Below are 19,198 nucleotides of genomic sequence, written 5' to 3'. Positions count from 1 at the left end.
AGCCTTCGGTTTTGAGATTTGTTTTGTTTTGCTGTCACACAATTCTGTATTTTTCACATTTTCAGCAGTGACCATGAATCACTTTTCCAGGAAACACTTTTTAAACAGGTCAGAGGATTTTACACATCCAGGACCCATCTGAAGGTGGGCTTGAGCAGCCACTCCATGTCAGCCAACCTTGGCAGCATGGGTGGGGGTGCAATATCACATAGAGGCTGTCCTGGAAATTATTAGAGTCATTAAAGGCTTTTAGTGGTTTGTGTGTGTGTTGTTTTTAATTGTCAGAGATTACATCAACTAGCATAGATTAACCTAAATAATGTGGTGTAATCTCTTTTACAGTACCCCTCATTTCATCCCTCCTATCTATGCACAGGTGCTAATTATTGAATGTAAGAGGCAGTCAACAAATGAAACTTTTACATACTAATGTTATGGAAAGGCAGAATTACATCAAGAGACTTCAGTTTAACTGGACCTCAAAAGAAAGATGAAAAAATATGAATCCCTAATGTGTTCATTCATTGTGTCCTGGATGGGGGAGACAGCATGTGGTGAGGAAGGGCTGGGAGTCCCAGGGAGAAGAACTGTAAGATATAACAGCATGTGTCAAGACTTGGAGGACCAAGCTGTGGGTTTCTTCCTCCTGAAGAAAAAGCCAGTGTGGCCAGGAGGGAATGAGATAGCTGCTGGCCTTGAACCATGATAAGCAATTTGTATTTTATCTGAAATGTAATTTTTTTTTTTTTTTTTTTTGAGACGGAGTCTCGCTCTGTCGCCCAGGCTGGAGTGCAGTGGCAGGATCTCAGCTCACTGCAAGCTCCGCCTCCCGGGTTCACGCCATTCTCCTGCCTCAGCCTCCCGAGTAGCTGGGACTACAGGCGCCGCCACCTCGCCCGGCTAGTTTTTTGAATTTTTTAGTATAGATGGGGTTTCACTGTGTTAGCCAGGATGGTTTCGATGTTCTGACCTCGTGATCCGCCTGTCTCGGCCTCCCAAAGTGCTGGGATTACAGGCTTGAGCCACCGCGCCCGGCCGTGAAATGTAATTTAAAAACAAAAACCAAAAACCAAGATTCCTCAAGTTGCAGCATGGAGAAGAGATTGAACCACAGGCGCAACAGGAGTGGGAGCCAGTCAGGATGAGAGGGCCTGGGCCAGGGTGGCAGCAGGAGGGACAAGTTCTATACGTTGGGGCTGTATCGGGGGCTGTGATGGAATAGATACAACTGGCAGAAGGAGGTGGGGGTGCAGGGAGTCAAGAATAGCACCCAGTGGTTGTCTCCAGCCAAGAGGGGAGGAGGCGGCCTAGGCTGGGGACGTGGCGCCTCTGTGGTACCAAGGAGACCCAGAAGTGAGGTGTCACGGAGGCACTGGCATTGGGTCCTCAATTGGGAGCCCAGGGAATGGGCTCCAATACACACAGGGCAAAGGTCCTCGGTAGGGCGGGGCCTCTGGCCTGTGGGAGCAGAAGGTAAAAGGGCAGGCAGAGCAAAGGAGAAATGCAGAGCCCAGTCGCGGTGCAGGGCTGTGGGCTTGCAGCGACTCAGCTTGCGGCCTCTGTTGCGGGCCGCAACTAACACAGGACCTGGAACCGCGATCCTCAAACTAGCACAGGACTTGGGAACCGCTATCGCCAAAGGCAGCTTATTTTGGGGGAGCCTGTTAGACATGACTCCTTGCTTTTAAAAATTGACAAATACTGGTCTGGGCAACATGGTGAAACCCTGTCTCTACTAAAAATAGAAAACATTAGCAGGGCATGGTGGTGCGCGCCTGTAGTCCCAGCTACTTGGGAGGCTGAGGCGGGAGAATTGCTTGAACCTGGCGTTAGCACAAACTGCAACATTTTGTGAGCTGCCCGCTATTTTGCGGACCTTGGTCGAAGTGAAACATTTCTCCCGGGTTCGGGCGGTGAGAAACATCCTTCCTAACCACCTGACCACAAGGCCAACCAAGACTCATCTAAAGAAACATCCCTCTCATCTCTTGCTGGGGAAAGGTCCAAGGAACACCACGATGACATCCCGCCTGAATAAGGGCCAGAACCCTTATTCAGGGTTACAAATCAATACGAATCATGCGAACATTTTATTGATATCCTGCGGGACAACAAGCCGTACTACCCAGACTCTTCCCACCCATACCTATAAGTACTGTCAGCCTGTAAGCAGCAGTGGGCTCTGGCATTAGGCTGGTCCCCTACTTCTGTAGGTTTTATGCTGGACATAAAGCCTGCATTTGCAATCTCAGTCTCTCAGTCTCTCAATCTCTCTCTCTCGCCCCTCTGTGTGTGTGTGTGCGCCCCTCTTTAACCCTCACTTTCCCTTCCCGGAAGGCAGAGATTGCAGTGGGCAGAGATTGCAGTGAGCTGAGATCTGCCACTGTACTCCAGCCTGGGCGACAGCGTGATACCCTGTCTCAAAAAAAAAAAAAAAAAAAGCCAGGCACGGTGGCTCACGCCTGTAATCCCAGATTTTTGGGAGGCCAAGGTGGGCAGATCACTTGAGGTCAGGAGTTCAAGACCAGCCTGGCCAACATGGTGAAACCCCCAAGTCTACTAAAAATACGAAAATTAGGCGTCTTGGTGGACACCTGTAATGTCAGCTACTTGGGAGACTGAGGCAGGAGAATCGATTGAATCCAGGGGGTGGAGGTTGCAGTGAGCCAAAATTGCACCAGTGCACTCCAGCCTGGGTGACAGAGCGAGATTCTGTCTCAAAAAAAAAGAAAAAATTTACAAATAGTTAGTGGAAATTAAACCCAATTTTTCACCATGCATTAATTTATTGTTAAATACACATTTCAATACTGAATTAAATTAACCCAGGCTGGGTGTGGTGCCTCACACATGTAATCCCAGCACTTTGGGAGGCTGGGTTTGAGCCCAGCCTGGTCAACATGGTGAAACCTCATCTCTACTAAAAATACACAAATTAGCCACGTGTGGTGGTGTGCACATGTAGTCCCAGCTACTCGGGAGGCTGAGGCAGGAGGAGGCTGAGGCAGGGGAATCCCTTGAACCAGGGAGGCCGAGGTTGCAGTGAGCTGAGATGGCAACACTGCGCTCCAGCCTGGGTGACAGAGTGAGATTCTGTCTCCAAAAAAAAAGAATTAACCCAAAGGCAGAATTTTTTTTTTTTTTTTTTTTTTTTTGAGACTCTGTCGCCTGGGCTGGAGTGCAGTGGCCGGCTCTCAGCTCACTGCAAGCTCCGCCTCCTGGGTTTATGCCATTCTCTTGCCTCAGCCTCCGAGTAGCTGGGACTACAGGCGCCCACCACCTCGCCCGGCTAGGTTTTTGTATATTTTTAGTAGAGACGGGGTTTCACCATGTTAGCCAGGATGGTCTCGATCTCCTGACCTCGTGATCCGCCCGTCTCGGCCTCCCAAAGTGCTGGGATTACAGGCTTGAGCCACCGCGCCCGGCCAAGGCAGAATATTTATGTGTGTATACGTACACATACGTATTCCATTTAAACATAGTTGTATATTTTTATTACCAGTTGTTCAGTTTTTCCCCAGAATGGCCTAACAGAAACCCACATAAAGAGTCTTTTTGAATGCATAGAATTATGTATAAAAAACCCAGGGTTTCAGTATCAAATAATGTTAATTTTTATTTTAGAAATAAAGGGTTCCATGTTCTGGAGTCACACACTTGATCTGTAACTGAAATCTGTCATGTTTTTATTAAGATGTATATTATGAGCCTGTACAAAGGGATTTTTGGTGTTGTAATATCAATCATAAAAGTTAGAAATGATTCTTAAACCAACACACATATTATTCAGCTTTTGCAATGTTCAATTGATAACATGATTACAATATCTTTCTTAAGATAAGGCCCAGTTTTCCCACAGTTTGCTTGTATAATCTAAATTCACTGTCAATTATATTTACTTAAGAGAGAATTCTTAAAAACTTTTTTCCTACAGGATGATGATGGGAATCTTTGCAAATTGTATCTTCTGTTTGAAAGTGAAGTACTTACCTCGGCAGCAGAAGAAAAAGCTACAAACTGACATTAAGGAAAATGGTGGAAAGTTTTCCTTTTCATTAAATCCTCAGGTATTTCCAAATGTCATAAACTATAGTATGATAAAACATCGCACATTTGGGGAACGGGGTCTTGTTTAGAAGAGGAAGCAGAGATTAGCAGCAGGAGAGAGTGAGCTACTCGAAGTTCATCAGGAGAGACTATGACATGGCCCATTGATTGGGAGGCTGGGCCCCGAGAGGCAGAGGAGGCGCAGCCCTGTCCTCTCTCTCTTCCTTGAACTGCAGGACAGTCCCACATGTCCTGTGAAGCAGGATATTACTAGAGCACAGCCAAATATGAAAATAGAATTTCAGACCAGCCATATCTATTCTTGAAGGAGAAAAGTCATAGTGCACAGGATTTGCAAAAAGTGCACTGTCGCCACTCACCAGTCTGTCAGCGCTGGAGTGATCCACTGGTAAGCCAGGTTCCTGGGGGCAGACAGAAGGACATGCAGTGCAGACTCATCTTCGCAGTGTAGCTTGTGCTGTTTGTTTTGTTCATTTAAAGGCTGCAGGAATGTACCTTCTGCCTCTGGAACTTGTAAGCCTGGGGTTCAGAAAAATAGGATTTTACAGCTGGATGAAATCGTGGAAATAATTCAGTCTAACCTCCTCTTTTTTAAACCACCTCACTGTAAGAAGTAAAAATAGAAATCCAAAGGCTGTAGGTGCCAGACTGGCCTGTCCCTGTCCTCTGCTGTTCCCTCTGCTGACGAATGGATGAGCTGACTCAGCCTGCCCCTCCCTGGGCCTCAGCTCTGGGGCTTGGCCAGAGTGAGCCTCATCTGTTCTGTGAAGCGTGTTCAACTTCAGCTGAATACCAGAAATGCAGTGTCCGTGTTTACTTCCAATTCAGGTAGAATTGCATATACTTCCCTTATATGGCTTCCCACACTGAGCTGTCTCACCATCTCTGTGGACAGATGAATAATTCATGCCTGCTCTCCCTTCTCAGTTTGTCTTCTGTGTGGAGAACTGCCAGCATGGTCTCTCCTCTTTAGAAACTCACATACTGTGAGTGCAACCTTGTGGAAGTCCATGTACATAAACATGTGAAATGTGCATCCCAGCTCCTGTAGAGAAGGAGGCAGCTCTCTGTGTAATGATGAGGAACAATTGCCAAGATAAATTCAGTGGAAAAGCCAGCACGGAAGAGGCTGAGTAGCACGCTGCCATGTGTCTATGCACAGTGTAGCTCTACAGGATTTGTGAGGAGCAAGTGACGGCAGGTGCCTCTGCAGAGAGGAACTGGGAACAACAGTGAGGATGAAGTTAACATGTCATCATTTTTATTTTATTTTTTAGCTATTCTATAATGTGAATTTACTGTTTATTAAAAAATAAATAAAATTATAAGCTGGGCATAGTGGCTCATGCCTGTAAACCCAGCTGAGATGGGAGAATCACTTGAGGCTGAGAGTTCAAGATCGGCCTGGTCAACATAGCAAGACCCCATCTCTACAAAAAAAGAAGATTTTTTAAAATTACAAATTAAAATAATGAGTAACCTCGGAACCTCCGTTTCCACTACTAAGAAAATAATTGACCAAGTGCACAAAGGTGTACATGAGGATAGTCATCACAGCATTGTTTGCAATAATGAAAATTTAGAAATAACCTCTAGGGTTAATCAATCATGGTACATTCGTATCCATATTCTTTAAAAACAGTTGATTTTTAAAATGTTTGTGTAACTAGAAACTTTGTTATTTATAGAGGTTTTTAGAAATTTGAGAAAAATGATCACAAACTACCTTAAAATAAGACTTTTTAAGGATGAAGATTACAGATACAAAAAACTTACTGAAATGTTGTTTTTCCTGATGCATAATGGATTGACTCTTTTTTTCCTTAGTGCACACATGTAATCTTAGACAATGCTGACGTTCTGAGTCAGTACCAGCTGAATTCTATCCAAAAGAACCACGTTCATATTGCAAACCCAGATTTTATATGGGAATCTATCAGAGAAAAGAAACTCTTGGATGTAAAGAATTATGATCCTAATAAGCCCCTGGACATCACACCACCTCCTGATCAGAAGGCGAGCGGTCCTGGTAGGTATCTCATAGCAAGTGTTTAATGTATCATAGGTACTATAGGGCACACTTGGGTTTGTCAAAGATATCATAGACAGAGAATTGACCAGAAATACTACAAAAACAGACTTCTCATTACCTCAGCAAATGGACAGAAAAATAACAAAGGACAAAAGACTACTTTAGCAATAGAAACAGATTTCTTGATATCCAGCCTAGTACGGTCAGATTCAAAATGGCCACAAAACACTGATCATCTCAGAAAACCTGATTGTGATTTTAGCTAGGTGGGGGAAAAGCCTTTGTGTTAAACAGTGATTACTACAACCTAATGACTGGAAATGTGAGGACCAGCATTTTGCTAAAGAAATTCTTTCCAAACAAAAGATTGTTTCCTCAACAGAAACGTATTTTCTTTATAAACCCAGATTTTATTTTGGAAACTGGCCAAGAAGAAAGCCTTTGGACATGAGAAATGTACTCTTCCTGAGTCACATCAAAAATCGAACAGTTCTGATAAATACTAACTTACAGTAAGCACATGGTATGTGTTAGATACCGTAAGGACTTGGCAGCGTAGAGCCTCCTTAGACAATCGTCCAGAAAGGCTGCTGCAGTCCCAGCACATGTCCCAGCAAATGATAGTTACAACAGAAATAGACAAAATAATAGACTCCTTTCACATTGAAAACATGTTGTATGACAGCCAGCATAATTTACTCAGATTCTAAATTACTACAAATATACTGATGATCTTTGGAATCTTGACAGTATAATTAAAACTGGAAAGAAGTCCTCACATTCGGAGTTATTCCTATATATCACAGTGCTCTAGATGGTGTTACTGTTTCTCTGGACAAAAAGTATGAAGCAAAAGCTCATGTAGAGCCCTTGACTTTCCCTCCTCTAAGCTAGAACATCTCCAGCTCCTTGGCTCGTGATGTGCCGACTCTCAGGAACTCATTCGGATCCTGTGCACTTTGTACTCTTCAAGAGGAAAGTGCCCATTGAAAATTGTACGGCTCTCAGTGAGTTTCAAATAATAACAGATGAGAATTCTCCTGATATGCCTATTAAGATAGAATTAGAGTATGTTCTCACTATCTTATAATGGTATACCTTCCTCTTACAATGTATACCTTCCTCTTATAATGTTATACCTTCCTCTTTTCCCACCGCGTTATCCTTAGATCACCAAAATTGTAACTAATTTAAGGATATATTTATGAATCTTAACAATTCCAGCACTTAGGTTAACTAATTATAATAAGCCTTTGGGCAGTAAACAAGTGTGCTGTTTGCTTTAATTCTAGGAGTGAAAACAGAAGGTCTGTGCCCGGAGAATGCCACAGAGGAGGAAGACACTGTGGAACTCACTGAGTAATTTACTTCTTTCTGATTCCTAGGACTCTACAGAGTTTGCCAAATCTTGTGTAAACCTCAAGCACAGTGTTAATATTCTGTTTGTAGACTTTTTCGTATTTTAATTTATTTCGTGTATGTACCTCTTTAGTGATTTTTTATTTGTCTTCTTCTTCAACTAGTATAGTGATCATTATTTTAAACTCTCAGTATTAAATGAGATTGGGTCCAATTAATAGATTTAAAAAAAACAAAACAAAACTATTTTCATCCTATTACTTTCCTGAGTAGCCTTTAGAGTAAAGACAGTTTGTTACTTTTGCCTGATATTTTCAAAAATGGAAATTACAACAGCCTTCCTCAAATGGAGTACAGGAGTCTAAAGTTCTATATGGCTTCTTAAAGCACACGCAAAACATTGGGTTAATTAGGCATTTCATCAATCTTGTTATATTTGTTAATAATAGGGTTTAAAGAGAAGAAAATACAAAATGAAAAGTACAGATTATGAGAAGTCTGACTCCTTCATTTTAGAGAGGAATGGACTGTGGTCTGGAGAGCAGTGACATAGCTCCTCAGGGTTAGATCCAAAGCAAACACAAGTAGCCCATTCCCAGAGTGTGTGGCCCACTTCTTTCTGCCTCTGCCTGTGCTGCGTGGACACCATCTTCCCGTGCAGACACTACAGTACTGGGTATCTGAGCTGGAGAATTGTGCAGAGGAGGCATCCAGCTCATTTCAAATGATCTTTTCACAATTTCTGGAACAGCTAAGGAGGCCTTAGGGACTTATCATGTATTTTGTAAGGAATCTATCATGTATTTTGTAAAGGTGTACAAGAAAAATTTTATGAAATTCTGTTTAACCTAAAATCCATTTAATGTTAAAATTTTAATTATACGCTGTACAAATTTCAGGTTTGGTACAGAGAATGTTGAAATTCCTCATCTTCCTCAAGATTTTGAAGTTGCAAAATATAACACCTTGGAGAAAGTAAGAATCTGATTTCTAGTTAGCAAAAAAAAAAAAACCTGTTTGAATGTCTTCTGAGTGTTTTTCCTATTCGATCATTTTCTCAGTTTTGAAAAATTAGGCATATCCTGAATATCATATATTCCTTAAAATATGAGTTCATTTTATTTATATATTTATTTATTTATTTTTGTGGCGACAAAGTCTCACTATGTTGCTGGTCTCGAACTCCTGGGCTCAAGCCATCATCCCTCTTTAGCCTCCCAAAGTGCTAGGATTACAGGCGTGAGCCACTGCGCTCGGACCTGATTTTTAATAGTCAAGAAAATGTTTATGTTTATAATTTAATGCTTAAATTTTTAGTATTTATATTATAAAAGTAATGCATTTTCATAGCAAAAATTTTAAGCAGTACAAAATATCAATATAGCATTAAAAATGAAAGTCCTTTTCCCTGTTACTAACAGTTTCTTGTATTTGGAAAGGGAAGGTTTGACACTAAGTATTTACACTATGTTGCATTTCCATCCCTTTTGTGTTAGAAAAACAAAATCTTTTTTTTTTTCCCCACAAAGTCATGCAAATGACAATCAACACTAGTGTCTGGTGTGGCGTCACTCGCCTATAGTCCCAGCTACTTAGGGGGCTGAGGCAGGTGGATCTCTTGAGCCCAGGAGTTTGAGGCTATCCTGGGCAACATGGCAAGACCTTTGTCTCTAAAATATATGTATAGATATAAATCGACACTAGCCTTCAAAGTGTTGTTCCATTTGTATTTTGAGATATGTTAATAAAATGTAACTTGAAAATAACATTTCCCTCTTTGATAAAGAAAATATGAAAAATGGTATGGTGTAAACATATACAGATCTATTTACGGTATGGCAAAAATACAGGAGGGAAACATACCAAAATGTTAATAGTGATTATATTGCTATCATAGGATTTTAGGAGATTTTAATTTCCTTCTTGATACTTTTCTGTATTTTCTAAATTACATCTCTAAATGAACATATTTTATAATTATAATCAGCATTTTCAAATGGCACATGTAGTTTGATGTTTCCCGAGTGCAGCTTCTGAGAGCATGTCCCATGTTCCAGGTGGGAATGGAGGGAGGCCAGGAAGCTGTGGTTGTGGAGCTGCAGTGTTCGCAGGACTCCAGGGACTGTCCTTTCCTGATATCCTCACACTTCCTCCTGGCTGATGGCATGCAGGTAATGCTGTTTATGTTGATTCCTATGTGTTTACTGACCTCTGTTCATAACTCATTTCAATGAACCAGCCCGCCTCCCAACCTTTTTCTTCTTACCTGGTGTCTTAGCTCAGCCTGCTGTTAATAAATGCAACAGGCTAGGGAGCTTAAACAACAGACATTTATTTCTCACAGTGCTAAAGACTGGAAGTCCAAGCTCCAAGTGCGGCAGGGTTGATTTCTTCTGAGGTGAGGCCTCTCTCTTTGGCTTACAGACGGCTGCCTTCTTGCTGTGTCCTCACATGGTCTTCCACCTGTGGGCCTCTGTGTCCTCATCTCTTTACATGAGGATAGCAGTCATATCGGATCAGGGCCCACCCCTGTGATCTCACTTAATTAATCAGTTACCTCTTCAAAGGCTCTGTCTCCAAACGCAGTGCCATTGTTGAGGTCCTGGGAGTTAGGACTTCGGGATATGCATTTTGTAGGGGTACAGTTCAGCCGTAACACCTGGTAAATAATTTTGCGAAGGGGAAATGTGTTCTCTTTTGGAGTGTGGGAGGGGAGGACCTCACCCCCTGAGTAGATCAGCACAGGGTCCCACTAGAAGGGAATGTTTACTGGGTGCAGGGTGTATGGCATTTCTGTTCTTGTTCCACATCACTTCTGGGATATTTTCCTGATATTTACACCTCTGAAAGCATTCCACTGATACACTTCATTAAGCACCTGCTATGTACCAAGCAATCGAGTAGGGCTGACACTCAAAGATAAAAATAGCTTCATACTCTGGCCCTCAGAAATCACTGCCTAGAAAGAAGTAACACTCATCGTTACAATCCACTGTGACAGTTCCAGTCCTGAATATATATATGAGGTATTGAGGGCTCAAGGTCACAGAACCCTGGGAACAACAAGGGAGGCTTGGCAGAGGCCATGACCTTTGCCCTAGGTCAGTATCAGGTCAAGAGCACAGTTCCAATCTAAAGCAATCATGAAACAAAAATAAATTTAGAATTAATGCCTGAAGTTCAAATAAAATGCTGCAACACCCACCTTGATGACTTCTCAAGTAGACATTCAGAGTTACAGATCTATCTTTTTTTTTTCTTTTTCCCTGAGACAGAGTCTAGCTCTGTTGCCCAGGCTGGAGTGCAGTGGTGCGATCTCGGCTCACTACAACCTCCGCCTCCTAGGTTTAAGCGATTCTCGTGCGTCAGCCTCCCGAGGAGCTGGGATTACAGGCATGCACCACCATGCCCGACTAATTTTTGTGTTTTTAGTAAAGACGGGGTTTCACCATGTTGGCCAGGCTGGTCTCGAACTCCTGACCTCATGATCCACCTGCCTTGGCCTCCCCAAAGTGCTAGGATTACAGGCATGAGCCACCACGCCCTGCCTACAGATCTATCTTGGGCCAGGAAACAGTCACTTCTCCGTGGGAGTGGCCCTCACAGAGGTCCACACAGGCTCCAGGAACTTTTCCCTTTGTTCCCACTCTGAGTGTCAGCTCAGGTACAAGAGAAAGAGACTCGCATCAGGTGGATGTGAGATCCACTTGGCCTGGAAGCCCTACCCCACAAGAGCCCAGAGCTCTTGTAACATGGTCGTAGGTTCCAGATGCCCTCGAGGGACATACCCAGTTATAGGAGTCGCTGCTGTGTCTGACACGCCCAAAGCTTCGGTTTCCCACCATTGAACCCCTAGTCTCAATGCAACTTATCAATGAGAGGCCACCATTCCATAAGCAATTTTGCCTGCTATTACAGCTGACATGCCGTCTTTATCAGATTTCCATGGGAGCAGAGCTGGAAAGCGAATCCACGGTCAAGTATGTCCAAGAAGGAGAAGGGGTTTTGTTAACCTCGTACCCTGAAATGTATACTGTATTTTGAGGAGGATTTAGTTGTTTGGGTAAGAAGTAAGTAAAAATGAAGGTGAAAAACATGATAGCATGTGTTACCGTTTTCTTCATTGAGAAAGAAAACTGTAGCATTGTATAGGCCAGGACATCCCTCAGGGTGCCTTCCTCCCTTAGCAAGCCCATGTCTGTGTAGAGCACCCCTTGGGTGAGCCTGGTTTGCTAAGCAGAGAAGCCTGTCCACCTTGATAGCAGTGAGCCTTAGCCAGCTGTTCTGCTGAAGAGGGTCTTCCAGCTTGCCCTTCTGCTTAATAAAACCATTTTGATGGGAAGCTTTCAAAATTACGTTAAACTCTTACCTTCTTCAATGGAGTGACTTCAACAGGCCCTTCTTTTTCCAGGTTTCAGAGGCATCCTGCAGCCCCCCATCTGGGAGGGTGGCTTATGGGTATCCTGAGTAGTGTGGCTTCCCAGGGGGCCACACCCCCAAGCTAGGGGCTCAGCCAACACCTACAAGGACACCAGGGCTTTGAGCTGGGGCAAGTTCTCCCAGATTCTCCTGGGATTAATGTTAGCATCACTGCCCACTACAGGGGCAGGAGTTTCCCAGAAGAGCAGAAAGTGCCGCCTCCATAGGCAGTTTGGGATGAGGGAGGAGCTGGAGCCTTTAACACATGCGCGATTTATTAACTTTCCTGCCTGTCTACTGACTGTGATTTCATTTTCGCTGGGTGCCTGTCTCTAACAGTTCTTCCTTTCTCAAGTATTTTTCTTTTCCTCTCCTCCCCTAATTTTTTTTTTCTCATTTCCAAAAAACTGGAAAGCCAGATTTCAAAGCTAATCAGAATGGTTTGTAAAGAGCCTATGACTTGGAAGGAAGCTTTGAGTGACTTTCCAGTGAAACGTATAATCTTTTCTGTCTGCTGTGCGTTCTCAAGCTTTTTGCCATTACCTCCAGGTTTTAGGCTATTAAGAGTTTAAAATTTTGGTAATTCTGGCCGGGCACGGTGGCTTACGCGTGTAATCCTAGCACTTCGGGAGGCCAAGGCGGGTAGATTGCTTTGGTCAGGAGTTATTCAGGCCAACGTGGTTGAAACTCCGTCTCTACCAAAAAACCACAAAACAAATTAGCCAGGCGTGATGGCGCCTGTCTGCGGTCCCAGCTACTCAGGAGGCTGAGGCAGAAGAATTGCTTGAACCCAGGAGGTGGAGGTTGCAGTGAATCGAGGTCGTGCCATTGCACTCCAGTCTGGGCAACAGAGCGAGACCCTGTCTCGAAAAAGAAAAGAAAAAGAATTTAAAATTTAAGTAATTCTTTGAAAAAAACTAATTTCTAAGCTTCTTCATGTCAAGGACCTAATGCTTTATTTATGTTCAATAAAACTAGATATGTAAGTAATTACTGTACTTTTCTATACACCATAATTTACAGACTAGAAGACAGTTTGCTATAAAGAAAACCTCTGAAGATGCAAGTGAATACTACGAAAATTACATCGAAGAACTGAAGAAACAAGGATTTCTACTAAGAAAACATTTCACACCTGAAGCAACCCGATTAGCATCTGAACAATTGCAAGCAGTAAGATTGATTTATAGTTTTTTGTTATTATATTTTTAATAGAAATGTTTCCTCTATTACAAATAAAAAACTGGGACAGGCTTGGTGGCTCACGCTTGTATCCCAGCACTTTGGGAGGCCAAGGCAGGAGGATCACTTGAGGCCAGGAGCAAGACCAGCCTCAGTAACATGGAGAGACCCATTTCTACATAAACTGAAAAACATTAGCCAGGAATGGTGGTGTGCCTATAGTCTTAGCTACTCGTGAGGCTGAAGCAGGAGGATCACTTGAGTCCAGCAGTTTGAGGTTACAGCAAGCTGTGATCATGCCACTGCACCCCAACCTGGGCGATACAACAAGACCCTGTCTCAAATAAATAACTGGCAGGAGGGAAGAGGAGGAGTTCAGAAAAGGAAATGTGAACTCACAGAAAGGCACGGAAGTTGAGTGGGGAATGCATTTTAGGACAAGCCACGAGACTTATTGCCTATTTCAGCAGCAGACGCTCCCAGCTTTTGGGAGACCTCTTTACAACCTAGGCCATGGAGTCAAGGGTCCTTAACCCTGACTGCATGTGTTGAATGCCACTGACAGGCGTAGAGCTTACAGGGTGAAGTAAAAAAGAGAACAGGAAGAAAAGGGGGTAGGAGGGAATCAGAGAAGACAGAATGGAGGGAGACAGAGGGTGGATCCAGTGGAGAGAGGATTTAGTTACCTGGCTGGGAATGACTCTCCTGGGGTCTAATTAATTATTTCTCCTCACACCTCTGTCCGTTGGCCCATGTGAGTTCTACACAAACTCACACATGATGACTTTTTGGTGGTGTTTCTATTTTCTTTTTGCAGTTGCTTTTGGAGGAAGTCATGAATTCAAGCACTCTGAGCCAAGAGGTGAGCGATTTAGTAGAGATGATTTGGGCAGAGGCGCTGGGCCACCTGGAACACACGCTTCTCAAGCCAGTGAACAGGATTAGCCTCAACGATGTAAGTCGGTGTGTCGCTGAAACAGAATGTGAGAAACCTGCCTCCTGGTTGATAGGTTTCAGCAGTAACACGTGTGTTTGCATGCTGGTCTGACTGCTCTGGCATTCATTCCTAAATGTTCTTTCCTTGTATCCTGATGAAAGGGACCACTAACAGCACTAAGAAGGAGAAAACCTTCTGAGAAACCTAGACATCGCTGTCTGTAAAATGTCAGCCTCAAGAGCTGATCGAAGGCAGGCTTCTGGTGCTGGCCAATTAGGAGGCCTGATCCTCTGTGCCAAGAGGTTTGCAGGAAGCTGAAGGGATATGGGTGGTCTTGGTCCTCAGTCAGATGGCCAGACCCCAACCCATTTCCTAGTGACTCCACAGTCTCGCACCTTCTGACCGTCTTAGGAAAGGCAGGCATGCCTCCAGACCACCGGAAAATGTTCTTCCCTTCTTGATTAAGCATAATTGCAGTGGAAAGAGCAGACAAAATAAGATCTTCCCAATGGTACAACTTGTGCAACTGCATTGTTGTATTGAAATAATACGGTCAGTTTTCCTCTGTGGAATTAAACTAATTTATCTCAAGGAGAAAATGGCTAACTGGGGTAAAGCCCATGAAGTACTTGTGTCATTAGAAACACATTCAGGAGGTTTTTATCTCTGGTCTGATTCTGACAGCTTTCTAAATGTCTCATGTGAAAAGCAAGTCTATCACAGTTGCGTTAGTGTTTCTCTCTCTGTGTATATATATGTGGATGTGTCCACATATGTATAGAAATATGGGACTCTGGTTCTTTTCTCTAGTAAAACTGAGCCCAGTTTTGCAATAATCCTCATGGCATCATTGCCACAACTAGATGCGTCTCCAATAAAAATGAGCATTTGCTTTGTGATGGCTGTCCAGTAGAAAATGAATAGTCTTGACATGTCCGACAATTATTCATATAGTTTTGTGCGTGCTCCTTAATTTCTGTATCAAGATTTCATTTCAATAAGCATGTATGATCTTCTTTCGAAAGGTGAGCAAGGCAGAGGGGATTCTCCTTCTAGTAAAGGCAGCACTGAAAAATGGAGAAACGGCAGAGCAGTTGCAAAAGATGATGACAGAGTTTTACAGACTGATACCTCACAAAGGCACAGTGCCCAAAGAAGTGAACCTGGGACTATTGGCTAAGAAAGCAGACCTCTGCCAGGTAAACCTCTGAAATACAGAATTCAATTTATTATAAAATATGTTGAGGGTGGGGGTCTTTAAAAATCATGAAATCGTCTCCAGAGTTGTGCTAGAAAATAAATTGTTGAACCAGTTTAGAAAGCCCTGGATCCTTATGAAAGTTACTTAAACCATATTTTCAAATGTGAATATGTTGGCACAGTGACATAAATGCAGAAATAGGTTTAGAATTGCTATCTTGTCAACTAACTTTTCAGACCTTGGTATGAGTTCAGATCCTCTCTGCAGAAGAAATGGGAAACTGCAACTGACTTAAACAATGAGGACATTTACGACCTCAGACAATAGGAAGTCCAGCTGTGGGCTGCCTCCTGGCCCAGGTCACCCCGAGACTCAGTGTGTCAGTGTCATCATCAGGGTCTTAGCCTCCTTCCATCCCTCTGTACTTCCTGTAGAGTGACAGCTCTGCTCTCAGCCCAGCTCCCTCATGATCCGCATATAGCTGCAGCAGTTCGTAGTACCCCTTCTGTAACGGTTCTTTTTGTGTCATGTAGAGGAAGCCCCTGGCAGACTTAATAGTTCTCTGGTTAGAATGAAGTCATGTGCACAATCTCAAGCCAGTCACTGGCGAGGAGATTGGAGCCACTGTGGCTGCTCAGAAATGGGCCATCTCCTCTGAACTGCCAGGAGAGAAGCAGGCTCAGTGAGTAGAGGAAGGCAGCCACAGCAGCCAACCCTGCCCTAGACAAGGCTGAAGTCACTCTCTTGGTCCGTGTTGCCTCATCTGGGCATGCAGGGATTGGGCCAAGATCAGAGATTCGTGTCCTAGACTTCAGAGGAGTTTATAGATGTGAAATTTTGCATGTTTGGGAAATAATCACTTTCAACAGATTCCCAGAGGAATCAGTAATCCAAAATACGGAAAGAACCGGTCAATGAGAAAATACAAGACCCTTCCAAATTTAAAAATCTATGATTTACCTAATATCAAACATAAAGAATCTCAGTCGGCTGGTCGTGGTGGCTCATGCCTGTAAGCCCAGCACTTTGGGAGGCCAAGGCAGATGGATCACCAGTCAGGAGTTCGAGACCAGCCTGCCCAATATGATGAAACCCCATCTCTATTAAAAATACAAAAAATTAGCTAGATGTGGTGGCATGCACCTGTAATCCCAGTTACTCAGGAGGCTGAGGCAGGAGAATTGCTTGAACCCAGGAGGCAGAGGTTGCAGTGAGTCAAGATCGTGCCACTGCACTCCAGCCTAGGCAACAAGAGCAAAACTCCATCTTTAAAAAAAAAAAAGTCTCAATCATCAGTGTTGCTAAGAGGGAATGTATAGTGTGCCCATTCAAATACAATTCAGGAGGCTAAGGTAGGAGGATCGCTTGAACTCAGGAGGTTGAGGCTGCAATGAGCTATGGTCATGCCACTACACGCCAGCATGGGTGAGAGCAAGACCCAACTCAAAAATAAATAAAGTAAAGCAAGCTTTGGGGGAAAATGGACTTTTCCCATCTTTTTGAGAAAGTGTTAATGTAATATAAATATTAATTTTGATATGTGGTGATTCTGACTCTGTCTGTGATTTCCACCTACAGCTAATAAGAGACATGGTTAATGTCTGTGAAACGAATTTGTCCAAACCCAACCCACCATCCCTGGCCAAGTACCGAGCTTTGAGATGCAAAATTGAGCATGTTGAACAGAATACTGAAGAATTTCTCAGGGTTAGAAAAGAGGTTTTGCAGAATCATCACAGGTAAGCATAAAGGAAATATCTCAGGATCTGTTATGATATAATGCTCTTCGAGAGTCTGTTAAAGAGCTGATTACAGTAATTACCTAGATAATTGAATCTTCAGCAACAAGCCACAGTAGCCTGGTATGATGACAAATTACTTTTTCCTCTGTTCGTAATGGTGCCTGGGGCAGTATTCTCTGCTTGAAAATGCCCTCTGTATTCCACTCTGATTTCATGGTTACCTAATCTTGTTGAGGGTTAAATTTAAAAATTTTAAATCAAAAGGTGTTTGAGTTGGTATTTTGTAGGTTATTACAGAGAAAAAGCCACTTACACTAAGATTTAAACATGCAGGAATATGGGTATGGCGTCTTCTTTTTTTTTTTTTTTTTTTTTTTTTTTTTTTTTTGAGACAGAGTCTCGCTCTGTCGCCCAGGCTGGAGTGCAGTGGCTGGATCTCAGCTCACTGCAAGCTCCGCCTCCTGGGTTTACGCCATTCTCCTGCCTCAGCCTCCCTAGTAGCTGGGACTACAGGTGCCCGCCACCTCGCCCGGCTAGTTTTTTTTGTATTTTTAGTAGAGACAGGGTTTCACCGTGTTAGCCAGGATGGTCTCGATCTCCTGACCTCATGATCCACCCGTCTCGGCCTCCCAAAGTGCTGGGATTACAGGCTTGAGCCACCGCGCCCGGCCCGGGTATGGCATCTTCTAACGTGGCCTCTCTGTGGCATGAAAAACTGCACCTGTAAACCTGGAAAACACGTTCCTAAATACCAGTTACACTTGCGCCCTCACTCACTGCATACCCGGGGTCCTGTGCTGATGGGCATTCTCCAGTAACACAAACATGATGGACCACCTGCTCAGATGAGCCCTCACTGGGTATCAGCACCCGAGGGTCACCGCGGCTGAGTCTGTGCCTAGCTGCTCGGTTTGGAAACTCCATTGTGTGCTTACTCTCGAGCATGGGACTGACTCTTGTTGACCTGGTGGTTCATTCCATTGCAGCAGCTCCTCTTCATCAGCTTGGCACAGCCCTTAGAACGAATGGTGGTGAGCTGTAGCCGCATATACCAGCTTATGAGAGCCAGTTGTCAACATTTAAGAGATGTGGTGAGCTGGTTGTTAAACCATGGGTAGCTTGAAATTGGACACGGGGAGGATTTGCACCATGGAAATCAGCAAATGCTGCAAATCAGGGCTGTGCAGGGGCATTGCTGCTGTTGTTTAGAGGGCTGGTTTTCCAGAGCCCCACTAAAAACCACACCCAGCCACTCTTACCTTATGGCCTGACTCAGACCCATCTAAAATTATGTTCTACTTTCCTTGATCATCCTCGAAATCCATTCCCCAAACCACTTCACATCTACTAAGATGGCTATGATTTCTTTTTAATGGAAAATTCTAAGTGTTGGTGAGGATATAGAGAGACTGAAAGCCTCACACATTGACGATGAGAGGGAAAAATGATGCAGCCTCTGTTTAATGATTCCTCAACAAATTAAACATATGATTATGGTAAGTCCCAGCAATTCCACTTCTAGTTCTATACTCCAAGGACTTGAAAGCAAGTACTTAAATAGGTACTTGTACATGAATATTCATAGCAACACTATTCATAACAGCCAAAAGGTGGAAATAACCCAAATGTTTATCAGCAGGGAAGTGGATAAACAAAATGTGATAAATATATGTAATAGAATATTATTCAGCCATGAAAAGGAAGGAAGTACTGACACATACTACAAATGGGTGAACCTCAAAAATATTATGCTGAGTGAAAGAAGCCACATATTGTACGATTCTGTTTTTATGAAATATCTAGAATAAATAAATCCACGGAGATAGCAAATTGCATAGTACCATGAGTACCATGAGAGGGAGGGCTGGGGACTGACAGCCAAAAGGTATGGGTTTTCTTTTGGGCAAATAAAAATTTTGGAACTAGAGGTGTTGATTACATGACATTTTGAATGTTCTGTACTAAATACTACCGAATTGTACACTTAATTTTATCTTTTTTAAATTTCACTTTAATTTTTAAAAAATCTGGACTGGGCTTGGTGGCTCATGCCTGTAATTCCAGCACTTTGGGAGGTCGAGGTGGGCAGATCACTTGAGGTCAGGAGTTTGAGACCAGCCTGGGCAACATGGTGAAACCCCGTCTCTACTAAAAATACAAACGTAGCTAGATGTGGTGGCATGCACCTGTAATCCCAGTTACTCAGGAGGCTGAGGCAGGAGAATTGCTTGAACCCAGGAGGCAGAGGTTGCAGTGAG

The 19,198-nt window shown here is 43.4% G+C and overlaps 1 protein-coding gene across 1 annotated transcript in view; it reads left to right on the top strand.

Moving 5' to 3' along the window:
* The window catches only part of PARP4 (poly (ADP-ribose) polymerase family, member 4), a 114,027-nt gene that overhangs the window by 4,654 nt on the left and 90,175 nt on the right, over positions 1-19,198 (top strand). The window contains 9 exon segments of the mRNA XM_011959151.1: positions 3,935-4,067; positions 5,896-6,097; positions 7,393-7,459; positions 8,359-8,434; positions 9,517-9,630; positions 12,902-13,051; positions 13,878-14,015; positions 15,023-15,196; positions 16,777-16,937. Of these exon segments, the coding sequence (XP_011814541.1) occupies positions 3,936-4,067; positions 5,896-6,097; positions 7,393-7,459; positions 8,359-8,434; positions 9,517-9,630; positions 12,902-13,051; positions 13,878-14,015; positions 15,023-15,196; positions 16,777-16,937 (1,214 nt within the window). The 5' untranslated portion in view covers position 3,935.

The sequence above is a fragment of the Colobus angolensis genome, unplaced genomic scaffold, assembly GCF_000951035.1.
Source record: "Colobus angolensis palliatus isolate OR3802 unplaced genomic scaffold, Cang.pa_1.0 Scaffold113, whole genome shotgun sequence".
Lineage (NCBI taxonomy): Eukaryota > Metazoa > Chordata > Mammalia > Primates > Cercopithecidae > Colobus > Colobus angolensis.
Note: the sequence above shows the minus strand (reverse complement) of the source record. Positions and strands in the feature narration are given on the sequence as shown.